General features: G+C 52.6%; 2 protein-coding genes and 1 non-coding gene across 3 annotated transcripts; 1 reads left to right on the top strand and 2 right to left on the bottom strand.

Annotated features, from left to right (window-relative positions):
- The first annotated feature begins 8,245 nt into the window (after positions 1–8,245).
- LOC100907683 (serine/arginine repetitive matrix protein 2) lies at positions 8,246–10,953 on the top strand. Its single transcript, XM_018640917.1, has 7 exons — positions 8,246–8,292; positions 8,399–8,522; positions 8,617–8,909; positions 9,028–9,290; positions 9,413–9,682; positions 9,994–10,176; positions 10,273–10,953. The coding sequence occupies exons 2-7, from the start codon at positions 8,399–8,401 to the stop codon at positions 10,505–10,507; spliced, it is 1,368 nt and encodes a 455-aa protein (XP_018496433.1). The 5' UTR covers positions 8,246–8,292; the 3' UTR covers positions 10,508–10,953.
- A 197-nt stretch (positions 10,954–11,150) lies between these two features.
- Positions 11,151–14,876, bottom strand: LOC108864735 (SET domain containing 2). The gene is made up of 3 exons (XM_029112529.1): positions 14,817–14,876; positions 12,094–14,463; positions 11,151–12,039 (listed from the first exon to the last, which is right to left on the bottom strand). Exons 1-3 carry the CDS (start codon positions 14,874–14,876, stop codon positions 11,617–11,619), a joined length of 2,853 nt encoding a protein of 950 aa, XP_028968362.1. The 3' UTR covers positions 11,151–11,616.
- A 1,664-nt stretch (positions 14,877–16,540) lies between these two features.
- On the bottom strand, positions 16,541–16,612 carry TRNAP-AGG (transfer RNA proline (anticodon AGG)). Its single transcript has one exon. It is a non-coding gene; the product is annotated as a tRNA-Pro (tRNA).
- Positions 16,613–17,367: the final 755 nt, after the last annotated feature.

Genomic DNA, 17,367 nt, shown 5'->3' with positions numbered 1-17,367 from the left:
CTGCATTCGCTCGGTCTCCTTGACTGTCGGGAGCAAAGTGCGATCCCCGCTCAGTTGCAAGGTCTCGTCCGCCAATTTCGAAAGCACGAAGTAATCGGGGATTTTTGTGCCCAGTAGAGCTCGTTGAGCGTATTCTTTGAAATAGCCGAAAGCTCTTTGGTTGCTGCGAAGGAGAGGAATTTTCGGTTTGGCGGGACAGCTCGGCTCGTCGTCACCCTCGGTGGGGTATCTACCCTACTCGCTTTGGATTTATATGGATGCGATCTGTCTCGAGCCCAGATTCTTACTTCCTGCCGATGAAAAGCTCGGACAGATGAAGACACATTCCCGGCGAAGCATCCTCCAATATGTTGCCCTCCGGTTCCCAAGTGTCCGACTCCGCCGACCAGCCCTTCCAGCGGACTAGAAACTCTAATTTTCCACGGGTTTCTCGGTATCGGCTTATGAATTCGATTTGATAGGCTGCAAAGGAAGAACACTTCTTTCAACCTACAGCATCATCGATATTCGAGCGAGCTGATTATCTGGTCCAAGGAACGGAAAAGCTCCAGTTTGTCCTCCACCAAGGCCTCCTCTAGATCCTTCCCCGACATTCATCCGTTCGGAACGAAGCGGACGTGATGCGAGGCGCTCGTTCGTCGAGCTGGCTCAATCAGCAAGGGTCGGTAGAGTATATTTACTTAGATCATCTATGTTTCCGATCTTGATTTCTGGATGCTCCCTTGCAAGTTGCTCTACTAGTAGTCCGACACTGGTCAATCCATCCCGGATGGCAGGGAGATTCTTAAACTTGGCGGCCAGAGCGGAGCTAAGCTTGATGGCAGACTTCTTAGACGAGGCAGTCTTGGGCTTCTTCGGCTCCGATGCGATCGTCGATCGGACTCCATTTGTTGGTTTGCTTTCTCCACCGTCATCATCGCCGAGACATCTGTCGAGGTTCGACTTCGACAGGGACCTTTTCGTGGCTTGCCTCTCCATTTTGACTTCCGGTCTGGAGCGAGCTGGAAAGAAATAGATTGATAGAACCTCTGGGGACTCGGAGTGTTACAGAGACCATCGAATGGAATGGGAGAGAATCACTGAGGACGAGCTCGAGAGAACATTACCCCTCTTCTTCGCATCCTCGGTGTTGAGATTCTTTTCCCGGAGAATCTCGTTTTCTCGGCATTTTCTCAGTGCTGCGGGGAGACAAATAATTTAACTTTATCATGGCCCCCAAGGTGAGATCAAAGTCAGTTTCCGGAGGAGCCGACGGGAATCTTCACATCAGGGTCAGGACTCATTGGATGAAAGCCCGAATGAGCTTTCTGATCAGTTTCCGAAGGTTTCATACAGAGAGGCTCATCGAGCTCGATAAGGATCAATCGGGAGAGGGAATCTCGCGATGACGCGGGCTTGGGAGGAATCAGCCGAATTTGCGCGAAACGGAGCGGAAACCTCCGCTGGATCGGGAAATCGAACGCGACATCAAAGCCGGGTGAAACCATCAACCTATCTCCAACTCACGGCGGACGTGTCCTGTCGTTGTTGTCGTTCTGAAGTTTTTCGGGCGATCACGACCAGGAAAATAAATGTCGTCTGGGTCTCCCGAGTGCTCATGGAGCTCGGTCCTCATTCTGGTATTCCGTGTGAGAGAACCCGCTGCTCCGTTCGGAACACCCATCTTCTTTCCGGGACGCTCTCAGGAGCTCGGAGAGGATGTCACGCTTCTGAGAATGGTCGGAGGCAACAACTGTTCGCCTCAACGTGAGTTCGATGCCGTTGGACCGGCACCGGGAGCCGAGAGCACAACACTTCAATGTAAGCGCCTCTCACAGCACCAGTCCGAGGTGAGGACATGGGAGCCCGCCTTAATCGATCAAGTTCGTGGCGCCATTTTCGAAACCGCGCTGAAAACCTGAGAACCGCGGTAGTGACGACGCCTTCTCTGTGGAGGACTGTGGGAAAATATCACCATCGAGATCGTGGAGCTCTTGGTGCGAAAACATTTGGCGGCATGGCAACACGCAGAGCTCCCTCCAGGGATCATTCCGGGTCGGCCATTTTCGATTTGGCGGGAAAACTGCAACCTTCTGCGATGACCATATGACAGCCATTGAACGCATTCCCGCAACTTGCGGGAGCCTAGAAGAGGAGGGGCCGTCACTCACAATCTCTTCGGTGCATCAATGGTCACCGGGCGTGGGGGCGCTCGCGATCTTGGAACCCCACAGAGGCTCGTCGCTCATCGGCGTCATTCTCATCATTCATTCAGAAGCGGAAGTCAGGGATGAGAGATCTTCTCGATACTGTACCTTGTGAGCTCGGTCTCTACGGTTTGTCGGAACGAAATTCCTCAGCGGGTCAATGGCGATCGCCATAGGACGGTTTCGGTCCGGTACGGAACAAACTGCTTCAATGCAAGAGAACTCCTTCAGGAACTTGTTGTCTCATCCGAACGAGTCGTTGACTCCTTCCTTCCCTAATTACCTCACTGGTGGCGAATTTCGGCGGAGCGGGGTGATGAGTATACAATCCCCAAGGAAAACACAGCTTGGGGTATGGAGAATCTATTACTCGTTCATCAGGCACTACAAATGAGCTCAGGATGAATTCTAATTCTAAACACGAGCTTGACCTCCTCCGGAACGACTCGAGGTAGGCCAAGACATTACCTTCTTCGCTCTCTTCGGCGAATACGCATGTAGGGCGAATTCTCAGAATTGCCGTGCACGTCATTTTTACGGAATAGAGTACCAATCTCGGAGAGCACGGTACAATTGGACATGTAGACATGTGTACGGAAGGAAGGAGGAAAGCTCCGACAATTCAAGCTTGCAAGGGCGTAGATGGTTGATATTGAGCGAGTCCCCGCGGGAAAATGAAAACCTGGCCCCGTGATGATCCTTTGAGATACAACTCTCCTCTTTCACATAGAGCGATGAGCGCCTTCATGGTATTAACGTAGTCCTCGATGGGCAATTTTTCCGAAATCTCACTCCAACAAGCGTACCGTAGACAAACGTTTCCCTGTTTGTGACGACGCTGCGCCTCCCTGAAAAACCGCGAATATTATCAGACTACGCCAGATTCAACCGTCATGCGAAGGAACCGTAAATGCTCCGACGACACCAGAAGCAATTGTTCGATCGATAGGTCACCTTGAGATCAACAAGCGCACCGCGCCAATCAAGTCTTGATCAGCTTGGCTGCTCACTCTGGCTGAAGCGCCCTCGGGTGAGGTGTCCTGGAGTTGGTGTCCAGGCGGCTGCAAAAGGGAACAGCCGGTCTTGAGCGGGAGCCGCTCCTGCTGCGAATGGAAGTCGCCAGAAAGTCGTGGGGATTACTCACCGAACCCGGTCCGAGCTTGGATATATGCGGCTGGTTCGTAGGCTCTTCTTCCACTTCCGCCTCGTACTGGAAACCTGTGGAGCCCGAGAGGCGCTCGTAAGAGAAATAATCCGCGCTCCATATAGGGACACGATGATTAGCCCCCAAAAAGAAGTATCGCTCGCTGCCAGGGGTGCACAGCGCGCGGCAAGCGGAGCCCTTCCCAGTTGCCTGCCGACCTCTAACCGCAGCCTTTATGCCCTCGTATGGGTTCCACGGCCCCTCACGTGTCCACATCAACATGAGACGGAGTACTCAGAAAATACACGCAGGCTCCGAACAATGAGCCGGTCTCATAGCAGGCGTTCCCAAGCAGCCGAACACGTCGGTTCACTCCTGGGCCATAAGAGAGCTTCGGTATGTCATGGCGGTCCACGAGGAAATCGCAGCGTGGCGCGCCGAGCTCATGGCGTTGTGCACTCTGTTCTCTGCGATTCAGATTTACATTCATATGTACTAACCTTCGACTAAGCTGAAGTGATCGGCTTCCTTTGTCAAATTCCTTGCCGCAAGGTCTGAGATATCCTTCCTGATGTTGGACCGATCCTCACTATCCGGATATCCCGACGGGAAGGATGACCTCTCTGAGGCTCGGACGTCAGATACATCCGATTCTGTCAGCCCCGATTTTGCCGTGGGTGCGACTAGCATCCCTGGTGGTTCCAATCTCGGGAACTTCGGGTCTCCCGGACCCGTGCTCTGTCGAGCCGCCCGGGGTTCTCTGGCTGCAGCGTTCGACTGGAGCGGAAAGATAATCTGTGATTATTATTCTCGTCAGGTAAGATTCGCGTTCCGTCGTGACGATGGCCTTGTTCGCAGCGAACGATATAGGCCTTCTACTTCGTTGTACTCACTCCGCTTCCGGGTCCAGGCGGAGCGAGGGATTCTGGAGGGGCTTCTCGCGCACGGCCTCTTCCTCGATCACGACCACTCGCTCGTCCCCTCCCTCTTCGACCACGGACTAAGGAGGGAAAAGCACATTTTCAAATCGGGGGACTTCCCAGCGGGACACATGCGACCGTTGGACCGGGTATGCAGAGTCTATTATAATTCCGACACCATTGCTGCGGACCTCCAGTTCCAGGATCAATTCCATCCGATCCGCTCGCAAGGTCTTGAGCTTCCGGAGCGGCTCGCGGCGATGCTTGATTGTCGACAAGAGGTTCGTCTTCGGCTTCTACCTCCGGACGGAGCTCTGCTTCTCGGATGCTAGCTGTTTTCACGAAGCGTTTAGAGAGGAATTCGCTCAGCTCTCGGCCCCGACGAGGATTATCACTGAGCCCGAACAACAACTCTCCTACTGTTGGGACGAACTTGGCGAGAGGGAAACTGCAAGCGGAGATGAATGAATCGAGTGGGTACGAAACGATAAGATTAGCGTCGTCGATAGAAGAAGAAAATCCGAAAGAACTCAGAAAAGAGCATCCGAGGACCAACGCGGCCAAGAATTTAGACTCGAGCGCTCTGCTAATCTCTGGCGAGATGAACTTCAACAGTATGCGGTGAAGCACGAGTGATAATAATTATTATTGATTAGTGGCAAAAATCCGCGTTGGATATCGACGAATTTTCCGATCAGGTATGATCAATGAGTAATCAGGCTTTGAAAATCCAAAGGACCGGCAGGCGGAAAAAAGGTGAGAACCTGCGAAATTCGGAAAATGGCGAATCGGGGGCATAGGCACCATCGAACATAATACTCCCGAGTGGAAGGTGGAGGGATCGAGACTGGGTCTTGCGTAAAAGAACTCTGGGACCCGATTTCCTCTTGCCCTCATGGCATCGTGGATATCGATCGAAGGACTATGCCGCCGTTCCCGGACGAAGATCTCAAGCAATGTTTCTGGAACCTCCAGCTCTACCGATTTGAGACAGCATCATGAATTCCTACCGGATTTCGCCCCTTAATCATATTAGCTTCCGTCCGAGCCGGCGCGGCGCCGCTCGATCCGCGATATTCCTCCGATGTAATCCTCTTCGGGGGCCTTCTCGATCTAAAGTTTAAACTTACAGTCTGTGATTGTTCAGGTACTCTTCTCTCGTCCAAGAGAGCTTCCAGCTCTCCCGAATATTGGTTTTGATCTGTTCACCGTCCAGCCGGGTAACCACGTCCCGAACCTGTCTCCTCGGAGCTCTCGCGGGTCTCACATTGGCGTCCGATGGTTCCAATGGCGGTAACTCAAAAACAACTTCTCCGGCTTCCGGATCCGTGAAACCCGCTATCGGTACATGGATGGACCCCTGGAGATCCTCCTGAAGAGAGAATATAGGATAATCCAAAGTAGTTGAAATCGGAGAAATATGTAGTGGGTGATCAGTAAGCGATTACTTCATCGGAGAAATTACATTGCTCGCCCAGCCGTGTCCTCACGGAAGAGAGGAGTTGTTGTTCTTCAGGGAGCTTCCTCATCGTCTCATCCTCTCGAAGGCATGGAAAATAGAAGCTAATCCTTACCTCGGGAAAAACTTCGTAGAATGCGGCAGGATCCACGACGGCCGCTCCTTCCTTTCCCTCCGGATATTTTGGCATTCGTTCTGAATCAAGTGTTCGGTCTTCATCTGGACTAGGACAGATGTCCGGAATCGGGGTCAGATCCGCAACGGCATGGTGATCCGGGGATGGACCTGCATCTAGGATCGGAGAAGCGCCTGGGTCGGGAGCTGCAAAAGGATCCGGTGCGAGGCCCGCTTCGGGAGCACCTGGGTCTGGGAAAACGCTCGGATCCGGAGCTGGATCAGGGACCGCGCTCGGATCCGGCGCTGCCCCAGGATCCGGAGCTGTCACCGAGAACGGTCCTGTCTCCCGAGGATCTTCCTTCAAGAGTAGGAGTAAATACTCGCGAAGTTGTTCCCACGACAGTATCAATTCCCATGACGAGTCACGCTTCCCTCCGCTCCAAGGTTTGTTCTTTCGAATACGCTGTTCTCCTACTCACAGTTGGAGCTGTCTCTTGGGGACGCCCATCGTCCTCTCTGAGACCATCACCAGGGCTTTGTGGAGGTTCATCATCCGCGAGTGACTCCGTATCCGACGATCGTTCGGTCATGAAGGGCTCTCCTGAGATTACGACTTGAGTTGAGCTCGGATTCAAGGAGCAAATGAAGGGACGCGGACATCGGAACTTTGAGGAAGAACTTCTCCTCGCCCGTGAGTTTCGTCGACCCCGAGGGGCTCACTCAGTGGACGATTCCATTGGCGTGAATCGTACGACTTTCGGAGGATCGATAGAGGAGGAGTCGGGGCTCCGGCACGAACCTCGATCCACAATGTTCCTGATGAGTTTTTCACCTCGTTCGACGAAAGCTCTCTGCTTTGCGTAATTCCGCGAAATGGTCGTATCGAGGACGAACAGTAATCCCTCTCTCAAAGCACACATGTTCCAGAGCCTCGTGTTCCTGCAAAACACCCGAAGTGTCCATCAAGTTCTCTGGTACTCAGCAGCCGAGGATACCGGAACGATCAACAATTTTCGCCCGTGAGCCGTCTCGGAGAACAGCCGAGGCGAGACACGAGGGTTCCGACTAACCGCATGAAGACGTTGCTTCCTTCGAGCCACAATCGGTGGTCAGTTGCGAACGCTCTCGAGAGCTCGGTTACGAGAGATCGCAAGCTCCATGGTTTGAGTAGAGACATGAATTCCTGACGGCGGAGTTCGCCAGCCTCCTCATCTTCGAGGAGCTCACCGCCACGGTGGCCGATTTCCATCAAGCATCTGATCAACGGTGTAGACAAGCACTGTGTGTCCTCCATGATCCTCTCTCGTGAGGACTCGGGGATTCGGAAGCGAAGAGGATCGCCCCATCAGAGAATGGAACGCGAGATGCACGTACGTATCTCGAGAGCGTCCATCGAACATCTCCGGCGAAGCTCCCAACTTAGTCGCAATTGAGCTCATGAGATCCGGCAGCGAGACATACGCCTCCGATGAAGAGCTCGGAAGGAGAGATCTAACCCGGCAAAGAAATTCGTCCGCAACCGCTCATGGACGAATTGCATGAGGAAAGGAAGAAAACGAGGAGAACCCAGTCTGAGTGAGACTTGGCGCGTTGAGTCTTCCTCGGCTGGGGAGCCGGCAGACATCGACGTCAGCCTCGGCGTCTTGGGGTCGGGAAACACAAGGCTTCGACATCCCGTGCGCCGAATACGGAGAGCTGACGTTGCAATATTGCGCCATCGTCACTGAGAGACATATAAACTCCGGAAAAAGCTTCGTGCCGATTAGCCTCGCAGTGCACGACTTGGGGGGGACGCTCAAAGATCATCATCATAGGGAATAAGGACACGACAAGACGTGACGGTCATTCCGGGGATGTACGTATTCAGGAGAGTCGACGATTCGCTGCGATTCGGCATCCCTTCCGTCCGTGCGGCCTCCGAAGATTCGCGCCTTATTTTGAACGTTCGGCTCTCTCCCATCATATGTCAAGCCGGCGCAATTTTTCGTGAGTCGATATCTCTCTCGGAGGCCTACGGGAACGGTATGATCGTGATCCCGATACCTCAATTGGAAATCAGTTCTTCGATGGAAAAATCTCAGACGGCGAGCGACGCGCCGACTGACAAGACAAGCCCTCCTGCGTCCTGATTTGTCGGCCATGTTGTGATCGGCAATAGCGCGCGGGAAGCCCTCTGTTTCGAACGAAAACATCACCACATCCGACAGTGGTGCGCAGAAAGCCGTTGAAAGGACATCTCGGAACAGCATACTTTGCTTCGAGGTAAGTTACACTTGCTGTCTGTGGGATATTCTCTTCCTTGGTCGAGCCCGGAGTCGGAATGAAATCCTGTGGGCTGTGAGCGGTTTTGTGAGTAGTGAAACTCAGACCTGGGAATCTACCGACGGCTCCTCCATCCGATTGGTCCCTCGGGAAGGATCTCGTCAATTTCTGATTCGAAGAATCTGGAGCTTCTCAATCCATGAGGTGAACGATGCACATCGGTTCTCCACATTCTCTCATGCACCGTAATCTTCCCGAGGAACTCTTGAGTCCTCGGATTCTTGATGATAAGCCGAATTTCCCCCTCCAGATGGATGACAGTGAGCTCTTTAATTTGACCGTGGTGGAGCTACGTTCCTTGTGTAACGATAAGGGTTTGGAAACGTCGAGACTCCGTAAGAAGCAGATTGTGGAGTTGTTGCTCGAGAATGGAGGTGAGTTGCTTACGGTAGGATGTAGGGCTTTCCCGGCGTTGACTTCATTCGATATCGAGAGATCATCGTGTGCGTGAAAATATGAAAAATTCAGTTTCAGAGATACCAGCGGATCTGAAAAATCGTGGAACACCGCGGAAGAGCCCCATGACCACCCGGAAGAGTCTTCTGACGCCCCAAAAAAATCTTTTGGAGCAGAGCTCGAACATTCCCAGGACCGCCACCCCGCGGAGAACGCGCTACCAGCGGCGAACACGAGCGATGGAATTGAGGGAGGCCGAAAATTCGGACAAAGAGAACGACGGTGACGAATCCGAGGTTACGAAAGCCGCTGGGAAAGCGATTCAGATCGCCGACGGTGCCCACGAGAATTCCCCGGTGAAAGAGGTGAAATACGGCGACGTCATGGCTCTCACATCGGTGACCAATTTATTGCTCTCCTAGAAGCAACGGCTTGCTTGAGAACTCCTACATGATAACATGATCCTCTCCTACCGCCTTTCAGTCTCCCGGACTACTTGATCAGCCTCCTGATGTCGGGAACAATTCTCACGGGGGAAGCGCGTCGAGTTCCCCCGAGAGAGCCCTAGGAAATGGAACAGAAAAAGGGAGCGAAACCGAAAAGGTTCTGGAGGGATCGGCGAAGACACCGGAGGATGATGGAGATGCCCCTATGGAAACCCCCGAGGCGAAGGATGACGTTGAGGATGCCCCGACGGGGGAGGCGATCGTATCGAAGGAAAGCGGGGATGCAGTTTCCAACAGCAGGTAAACACCTCATCGATCTTTCATCTGACCTCCGAATCCGCTCCTCCGGAGTCGGCTGCTAACAACAGGGAATTTCGGAGTCTGCTCTCGTGTCTGTCTGCTCATTCTCTGACGTTCAACAGTTTCACCACCGCTATGTCGTCGGCGAACAGTACATTTGACGTCGAGAAAGAAGACGATAAAGAGACTGCGACTCCCAGAAAAAGTCGAAAGAGGTGGTCGACGTCGATAACCGAGGATTTCAATTTTGCTCGGAGGTCGAATTCTTCTGCGGAGCCGACGCAAGACGGCGACGATCCCCCGTCTTCTCCAGGAGATCCGTCTCCTGAACGAGAAGCGGAGTCGGGGAGTCCGGTCGACGATGCACCGAGAGATGGTTCGCCAGAGCGTCCGTACGTTACCCAGATTGATATGAATTATGCTCGAGTATCAGTGAATGCCGGAGTGTATATGTGAAATATCCGACGCCGCCATTCCCCTCCATGTTGAGAACGGCGGTTCCCTACGGAGTGGTTGGTACTCGCGAGTCGCCATCTTTGGACTACGAACCGCATTGGGCGAAAAACTTCCCTGATTGCTCGCTCCAGCTGCGACTCCCTGCGTCGCTCTCGACCCCGAACATATCTCGCAACGTCTGCGTACAAAACGGGACGCATCGGTGGTCTCCGAGACCTCCTCTCACCAAGATTCGTTTCCTTTCTAGACATCTAACACGTCGGCAGACGTTCACGGTCGAAACACCCGCGTCGAAGTCCACTCCCGGCGTCTCGAAAACCTCGAAACCAGGGTTCAAAGCTAGCAAGACCCCGAATTTCAAAAAAATTCACGAGCGAAATCAAGCCAAGTTCGAAAACATCGCAGACTATTCCGCCCGGAAACGTGAGCGGTGAGTGCATCCTCCGCTCTCAAAATGACGAGAGCACCGACCGATTCAGGGAACGGCGTTCGTTCATGACTTTATATTCCACGCTCTCCCTTACAGAATGCGGGCGCTGGTCTCGTCCACGAAAGACATCCGATCAGCTGCTGCGGCCTCTCGAGAGGCAACTCGAACGCCGAAAACACCGTTACGCTCTGTGAAGGCGATCTCTCAATCGGAGACGCCAGCTTCTGAGAGGAAGATTCTATCGAACAAAGTTCGGAGCAACCGCCGCTTCGAGCTTCTCATGAAAGCTCGAGGCCTACCGATGAATGCCGAAGCTCCCGAACACGCCTAGCTCAGGATAATCCAAAAATACTTTTTCCCAAAAATACGTACAATTTAATCTTTAAATTTTCGTCTGATCTAAGCATACGTGTCACTTTCCTCCGTTGTGAAGCTGTGAAGCTAATCGCCTGCAACGAACGTGCGTTTGTGGAATTTTCGTTGAACTGGCTTGCGATTCGTCATAGCGAGGAACATCTCACCATTGGTACTCGAGAGTTCTCTCAACTTGACTCTTTGGTCCTCATTGAATCTGCGTAGTCGATAAGCAACAATCTTGACCATCGGAACATCGAATCAGCCTTCTAGTAGACCCTCTGTGCATGATCTCAAATACGCTTTTAGGCATCCATTTGTCGACGGAAATCAGGGAGGATTAGTGGGGTCAAGTGAAGTCGACCCTCGATAGAGAGGTCCTCCCACAGTATGAGGGGGATAAATAAATGAGGTTTTTCTTCGATTTTTGTACGTGAACGATTTTTCTTCAGACGATGCTCGGGCACATCGAAACGCTTGGTTTCAGAGTACAGGCTTTCATCGTCCTCTTTGACCTTGATCGAGCGGCGTGAACGCGCGGTACAAAATGAAATAGAATCCCTCATTCTTTTCCGTGTATCCTCTTGTACCTCTGCGCTCGAAAGAAGAGCCTCCGATTGTCAATTGTACACGTCTCGTTTATGTACACACTCACTGCATTATATTACAATATTGATACAATAATCATTATTCTATCGGTAGAAATGATCGATGATGATGAATTCGGATTGGTCGGCTTTCATGAACGATGACTTCGATGGAAATTACAGCGGTGAGCCAACAACAGCGTCAACAATAATATAGCATCGAGACACGAGAGATTCGCGTCGAGAATCCAGGAGTCAATGATTCCACCGAGTACAGAGGTCCCAAGACCGGTATCCGTGGAGGGACATTTCCGCTCTCTCGATCGACCAGCCTTCCTGATTTAGAACATTCAACGAACTTCGTCTCGGCTGTACTGAGAGTCCTGGATATAATGAATTCTCGCGCTCCTTGTGAGCCCGAGACAACACGGGGAACCTGACACAAGGGAACGCGTAAGTATTCGAGAGATTGTTGCTGGAGACGAGTTTCGAAAATAAATTATTCTTTCTTGCTATTGTAAACAAACACCTCACCGAATTTCCTCATGTATTTAACAACGAAATCTCTCGTTTTGTGTCGCACGGTTTCATTCACTTCTAGGCTATCTGTGTTTTTGCACTGTCGGGATTCCTTACTTAGGATGCAATGGGTTAATTTGCGGGCGAGTTTCTTGAAATCATCATCGGTCGTAATTCGACCTTGAACGCAATCTTCCCGACGGTATGGCTGAAGAATGTTAACGATGTACTGAGAGATTTGCATCATGAAATTCTCTTTGACACGTCTTTCGTGATCGCCTTCGACTTCGCCGGCATCAACGACGAACATCGAGGGGGGCATCACGGTGGCGACCACCGGTGTCGGCGTTGGCACCACGGTGGTTGGAACAACGATCGTTGTCGGTTCGCTTATGATTTCGGACTCGGGCGAGGCAGTATTCAGGGAGTTATTGTTTTTGATTATATTGTTTATGACTTCCTCGGGCGATTCCTCAGGCGGCACCCACGAGGTGTCGCGCGTGATACTGTTGTAAAAATACAATTGGCCTTCCTCGGTCTTAGCGACCTTCCAGAACTTCGCGAGTCGCACCAGCCTCATCTTCGGGGGAATGGCTTCCTCCGACCGCTGCACGGGATCCGTCGGCGTTTGCGTTATATAGCTCGGATTGAGGTGGGCGGGAATGGCAGCTGCGGGAACGGATGCGATCCCCGGCGGAACGACGTGGGCGTTCAAACTCGGCGAGCCGACCGGAATCCCACCCTGATTCAGGACCGGACCCAACGCCGAAGGAGCTAGAGATCTAGATTGGACGAATGCCGAACCGTAGGTCTGAGCCCCATCGAAATTGGTCACGGTAGGGGCACCGCCCATGTGGGCAGGTAACAGGGGAGCGGCGGCGGCTGCGGCAGCATTGGGCATCTGCATGAGCGGGGGCTGCACCATCATCGGAGGCGGTAGCTGTTTCAATAGTTCGGGAGGCACTGGGACAAAGCGGCCGTTCTCATCGCGGAACATCGGGGTCAGCGTCACCGGAGCTTCCATCATCTGCATCGAAGCGATCTGCTTCTGCAACATCTCTTGTCGCAGACGTATCTCGTCACTCCGCTGAACCTGTAGGGCGAACAGTCGTCGCCGTTCCTCTTTCGAGATTTTCTGTTGGTGCTTATGATAGCGCTCTCGACTACTGCTGGATGACGAGGAGCGGCTCCTGCTCCGCGATCTCCTCGATCGGCGGTGACGACGACTTCGCTCTCGGCTGTGGCTCCTCGATCGGGATCGGGAACGCGATCTTTTTCTGCTTCGGCCTCGAGGAGAATGCGATCGACTGCGGGACCGACTTCGACCCCGCGAGCGTCTCCTCGAACGAATCTCTCGCTCTCGATCCTTGTCGCTCTTCTCTCGACGCTCCTCCTTTTCGGGTTTCTCCTTGCGTTCGTCTTTCTTCGCTTTCTTGATTTCCTTCTCGCGTCTGTCGACTTCTTTCTCGTCCTCTTTACGTCTCTGTTGCTCTAGTTTTGGGATTCTATAGACTTCCTTCAGGGCGTTCCACTTATCTAATAGGAGCGAGACGTTTTTGTACATTTCTTCGTGAGGTTGAATTTTCTCCGAGTCTTGCTCGGTCTTCCGCAGCGCTTCCAATTCGTCGGAGAGATCTGAGGCCAGCTGGTGAACTGAGCCGAGGAGTTTCGAGTCCTTGAGAGCGGTCTTATTGGTGACGGGCAGTTTATCCAAAGTTGAGATCATTTTTTCTCGGAGCTCGTATCCGGTCAGGTCGACGAACCAGCTCCATAAAAGCGTTAAACCATGATAGTCCAGGAACAGTTTCAAGCAGGCGTGAGCCGTACCGGCGATGATGTCCAGCAGACGACACTTGATGTCGGCGTCCTCGGCGCGCACCATGATACGACACAAGTTGAGGATGTCCTTGCGGCTTTTGAGACCGCCCTCCTCGAGGTCGTCGACTTCCTCCTCGTCGATCTCTTCCTCGATACGCGATTTTCGCTCTTCTTTCTTCTGACGCGCAACTTGGCGGCCGATAACGCCGCGGCAGTTTTCCGAGCCACAGTAACACTTCTGCGCTTCTTTGCCGTACACTTCGAATTGATAGTCGAACGTCAATTCCTCTCCAGCTCGCACGGCTCTCTTCGTGAAGAAGCCCACACGTAAATCACCGTTCACGGTCCATTTTTGAGTCTCACAATTCGGATCGCAACTGTGATTCATGTGCCGCGAGAGATTTCCTTTCGACGTCGCGTCGATCACCTGATCGGGCCGCAAGGCCATGAAATAAAAGTGTTGTGCGGAGTCGTATTTCTTCACTCGACGTTTAAACTCGGTCGGCGAGAGGACCTCGCCCACATACTCCATTACAAACATTCCGGCAGGTAGGGGTTCTTGTGCTCGTAGCCCGAAGCCTTTCTGTTCGGCTTGGAAGCGTTCGACTTTCGCGAATTCTTTCCTCTGGAACCTCCGATTCCCGCAGTTGTCGCCAAGGCTGCACCGGGCACCGCATTCGATCATCAGCAATCGATTCAGACAGTCATCCACACATCCCATGATGCCTCGGGAGATCTCATCTTTCGTCAGTGTACAATCGCAGGCCATTCGGCGGAGATCTTTCTGCGAGTTCGGTTTGACGAAAACGTACTCGTTCTCCAGAAGAGGTACGTAACCGAGCTCGGGATCGAACTTCTGCTCTGATTTGGCATCATCGGTCGACGGGGGCGAACGCGATTCGGTGGTGTCTTTGGAACAATCCTTCTCGTCGTCCTGGACCCCAGGCGGCATGAGCGGTGAGCTCGCCGGTGAGTCCGGATTGGGATCGCTCGCATCCGCCGATTGTTCCTGAAATGCAAATACATTGATACGGCATCGGCAGAAGAATTAGCCAGCCCTGGTCAGAGACGCCGAACAGGTGGAAGATCATCCCGAACGGGTGCGCGTCAAGCACGATAACGCCCTCATCGACGCATGAGTCGATGGAAATGTACGACGGCGAGACGCCTCTGAAGTGCCGCCGCTCCATTGGGGATACACGCACGTGAATATTTCGTCCACTCATTAGACGGACGCCGAATCCGCTGGACTGTCACTGAAAAACTCCTTGCTGATGCAACGACTCCATCACGCAGGGAAAGAGAGAAGGGAACATCCATTCGAATTAGAATAAAACACCGAATTTCAATACGATAACTTACCTCGGCTTCTTTGTTCATGGATGCGAGGCGACCACTGCGAGTCTCTATGGTCGTTGCCATTGCTGGCGTTTCCTTCTGCGGTTAGGGAACTCTTCTCATCAACTTTCTACCGGACTCTCAACTTTGACATCGCAAGGGGAATATTTAAAAACCTCCAAAGTGCCTCAGCTTAGTCAGCGCCCCCTTGCTGCAACTCTGTCACAAAATGGAGGCTCACTGCTAGTGCACTGTCTTCCCTTAGTTGTTCACGCGACCAGACCAGCAAAACACGAAACTCCCTTTTGCTCAAGGAATGTCCTCTCTGATCCTGAGGCGGCAATCGGGCGAAGGGTAGTCCAGAACGGTGAATCCGCCGGATCTTCTCGACACTGAACGGCTCGTCGGCAGGTGATTCCCACGCTGGAGCGTCCAATATATCTGCACTCGTTCGGAACTGGCGCGTCCGTCGTCCGAGTTTTACGCCTGTCCTTAAACTTCGGAACCCCTTGTTTCTTCTGAAAGTGGTTTGTGAGAGCGCGCTCTGCCGATCTCATCCGATCCTTCATTGTTGATGAATCGAATATCATTGACCCTCCCTCGCTACATTTGGCGATTTGTCTATTGGCTCATCTGTATTCTCTCCTTTCAACTCGAGCACGAGAATCAGAATCCACCACCCATGCGACCTGGAGTATCGGGGTATCTAAAAGAGGTTGATTCGAGAGCGAGTTGCTCATACGCGATCCACTCGACGACTCGACAGGCATGCTCGCGGACAATGAGGAATGCCCGGGAGCCTTGTGCTGAGGCTTTCCGAACCCTGGTATCCTGTTTTGTAATTTTTCGTCGTACCGTCTGCACGCAATGGGTCGTCCGGATAATGATCTCGATGCGAGTGTCTCGCCCGCCTTTTCACACTTCCGGAAAGGGAAAGGCACAGGAACGGTATCCTGCAAAGATTAGCACAAGCATGAGACCACCCAAGCCCCGGTATTTACTCCATGAGCGTGTCTCGGGTACTTCCACTCGACTGAGTGAATGTGATTTCGCTCTCGGTCCTGAAGTGCAGGCCTTATTGCTCCTCTCGACTCGTGATTCGTGATTCATGATCGACGGAAAATTCACTACGACTTGACGCCTTCTGATTATGACGCCCTGAGCCGTCCCGGGAGTAATTCTTGGTATAGCTAGTATTAGTATCTCTTAGTATCTTAGTATTCGTGTCTCAGTCAGCTCCCTCCACCGCGGCGCGGCGTAGACAATTCTCAGCGAGCATTTCAGAAATCAGCGATACTGCACTGGGGACAGACTCCAACCGACCTTTTCCTTCTGCTCAGAATCGAGGGACGATCCCGAGCTCGGGTGCTGAATAGCTCGATCTTTTCCTGTCCACTCTCCTCGACGACGTGATGATCTTCGACTCACTCACTTCTTCCTTGTATCGCGGAAAAAAAACTTGTCGAAATTGCATCTCATTGTAGGAGGCATCGGCTCGAGTGTCCTCTACCTAGGCTGAGACTTCTGCTGGCGCAATCACTTCCGCTGACGACATCGCCATAGAACATATGGTTCAGGAGTCTCACGCAAAGAGCATAGAGGCATAGGGCCCGCAAGGGCTCCCACCCTTCGATCTGGGATTGAATGTTAGACTACTTGAATTCATGGACACCCCGAAGAATGCAGAGTTTTTCCCCATGAGACCAATGATTGACCGCTTTCGAAGAAAAAGCAGCCGCGAAAAAATCGGGCTCGTCCGGGATTTGAACCCGGGACCTCTCGCACCCTAAGCGAAAATCATACCCCTAGACCAACGAGCCATCTGTATTACACCGTTGATCGAAAGCAAACCAGTGGGTGGAGCTTTCGACTGCAACCATTCACTGCAGTATACGCATGTGCGTATAGTTCGGAATCGAAAACGTAGCAGCTTGACGGCTCCATGATGGAAGCTGCGATTCCGTCGGGCGATCCTGGTATTCGCGAGAGCAGTACAACAGGGTTGCGATTCTTGATTCCTCTGGCGCCCGGAGACTTGAGGGCTGCAAAATATATCTGAGTACCGTACTTTTTGCATCGGTAGGGCAGGCCCGTTTGTTTCTCATCCCCCCTCCCCCTCGAACCTGATTCCCCTATCAGAGGGTGCCAATGAAGGGTTGCCGGCGATCTTTCGATCCCCCGAACCTTGCTTTTCTTTCGAAGAGTGCCCTTCTCCGGAGGAGACCGGTCTGATATCTTAATTCATAGTTCGAGAGAGAACCTCCCTCGCACGGCTTTATCCCACTACAACTATCCCACTACAAGATTTCTTGTTGCCGTGGAGTGCGTTTTCAGCGTTCCATCACGGCTGCTCGTCTTCGGAGATGAAAACGTCTGATAAAGGGTGCCATCTATATTTCGATCTCCCGGAGGGTGCCCTTCTGATGGGGGTATCCCTCTAATTCAGGAAATACGGTAGCTTCTTGTCGAGGACGGGGCCTCCCGACACACGCGAAGATGGCCTAGCGGACGGCGACATGAGAGGCGCCCATCCAAGCCTTTCAGCGATGCTCTCCGCGCACACTCGCTCACCATT

This window comes from Galendromus occidentalis, unplaced genomic scaffold (assembly GCF_000255335.2).
Source record: "Galendromus occidentalis unplaced genomic scaffold, Mocc_1.1 scf7180000077512, whole genome shotgun sequence".
NCBI lineage: Eukaryota > Metazoa > Arthropoda > Arachnida > Mesostigmata > Phytoseiidae > Galendromus > Galendromus occidentalis.
The sequence above is the reverse complement of the archived record's forward strand: the minus strand, read 5'-3'. Positions and strand labels throughout refer to the sequence as shown.

Coding starts and splice junctions, on each gene's coding strand:
- LOC100907683 (XM_018640917.1), top strand. CDS start 8,399: ATGGATGACAGTGAGCTCTTTAATTTGACCGTGGTGGAGCTACGTTCC. Junction 8,910..9,027: donor AGAATTCCCCGGTGAAAGAG/GTGAAATACGGC, acceptor ACCGCCTTTCAG/TCTCCCGGACTACTTGATCA. Junction 9,291..9,412: donor GATGCAGTTTCCAACAGCAG/GTAAACACCTCA, acceptor GACGTTCAACAG/TTTCACCACCGCTATGTCGT.
- LOC108864735 (XM_029112529.1), bottom strand. CDS start 14,876: ATGGCAACGACCATAGAGACTCGCAGTGGTCGCCTCGCATCCATGAAC. Junction 14,464..14,816: donor CCATGAACAAAGAAGCCGAG/GTAAGTTATCGT, acceptor TTTGCATTTCAG/GAACAATCGGCGGATGCGAG. Junction 12,040..12,093: donor CTGAGGAATCGCCCGAGGAA/GTCATAAACAAT, acceptor GCCTCGCCCGAG/TCCGAAATCATAAGCGAACC.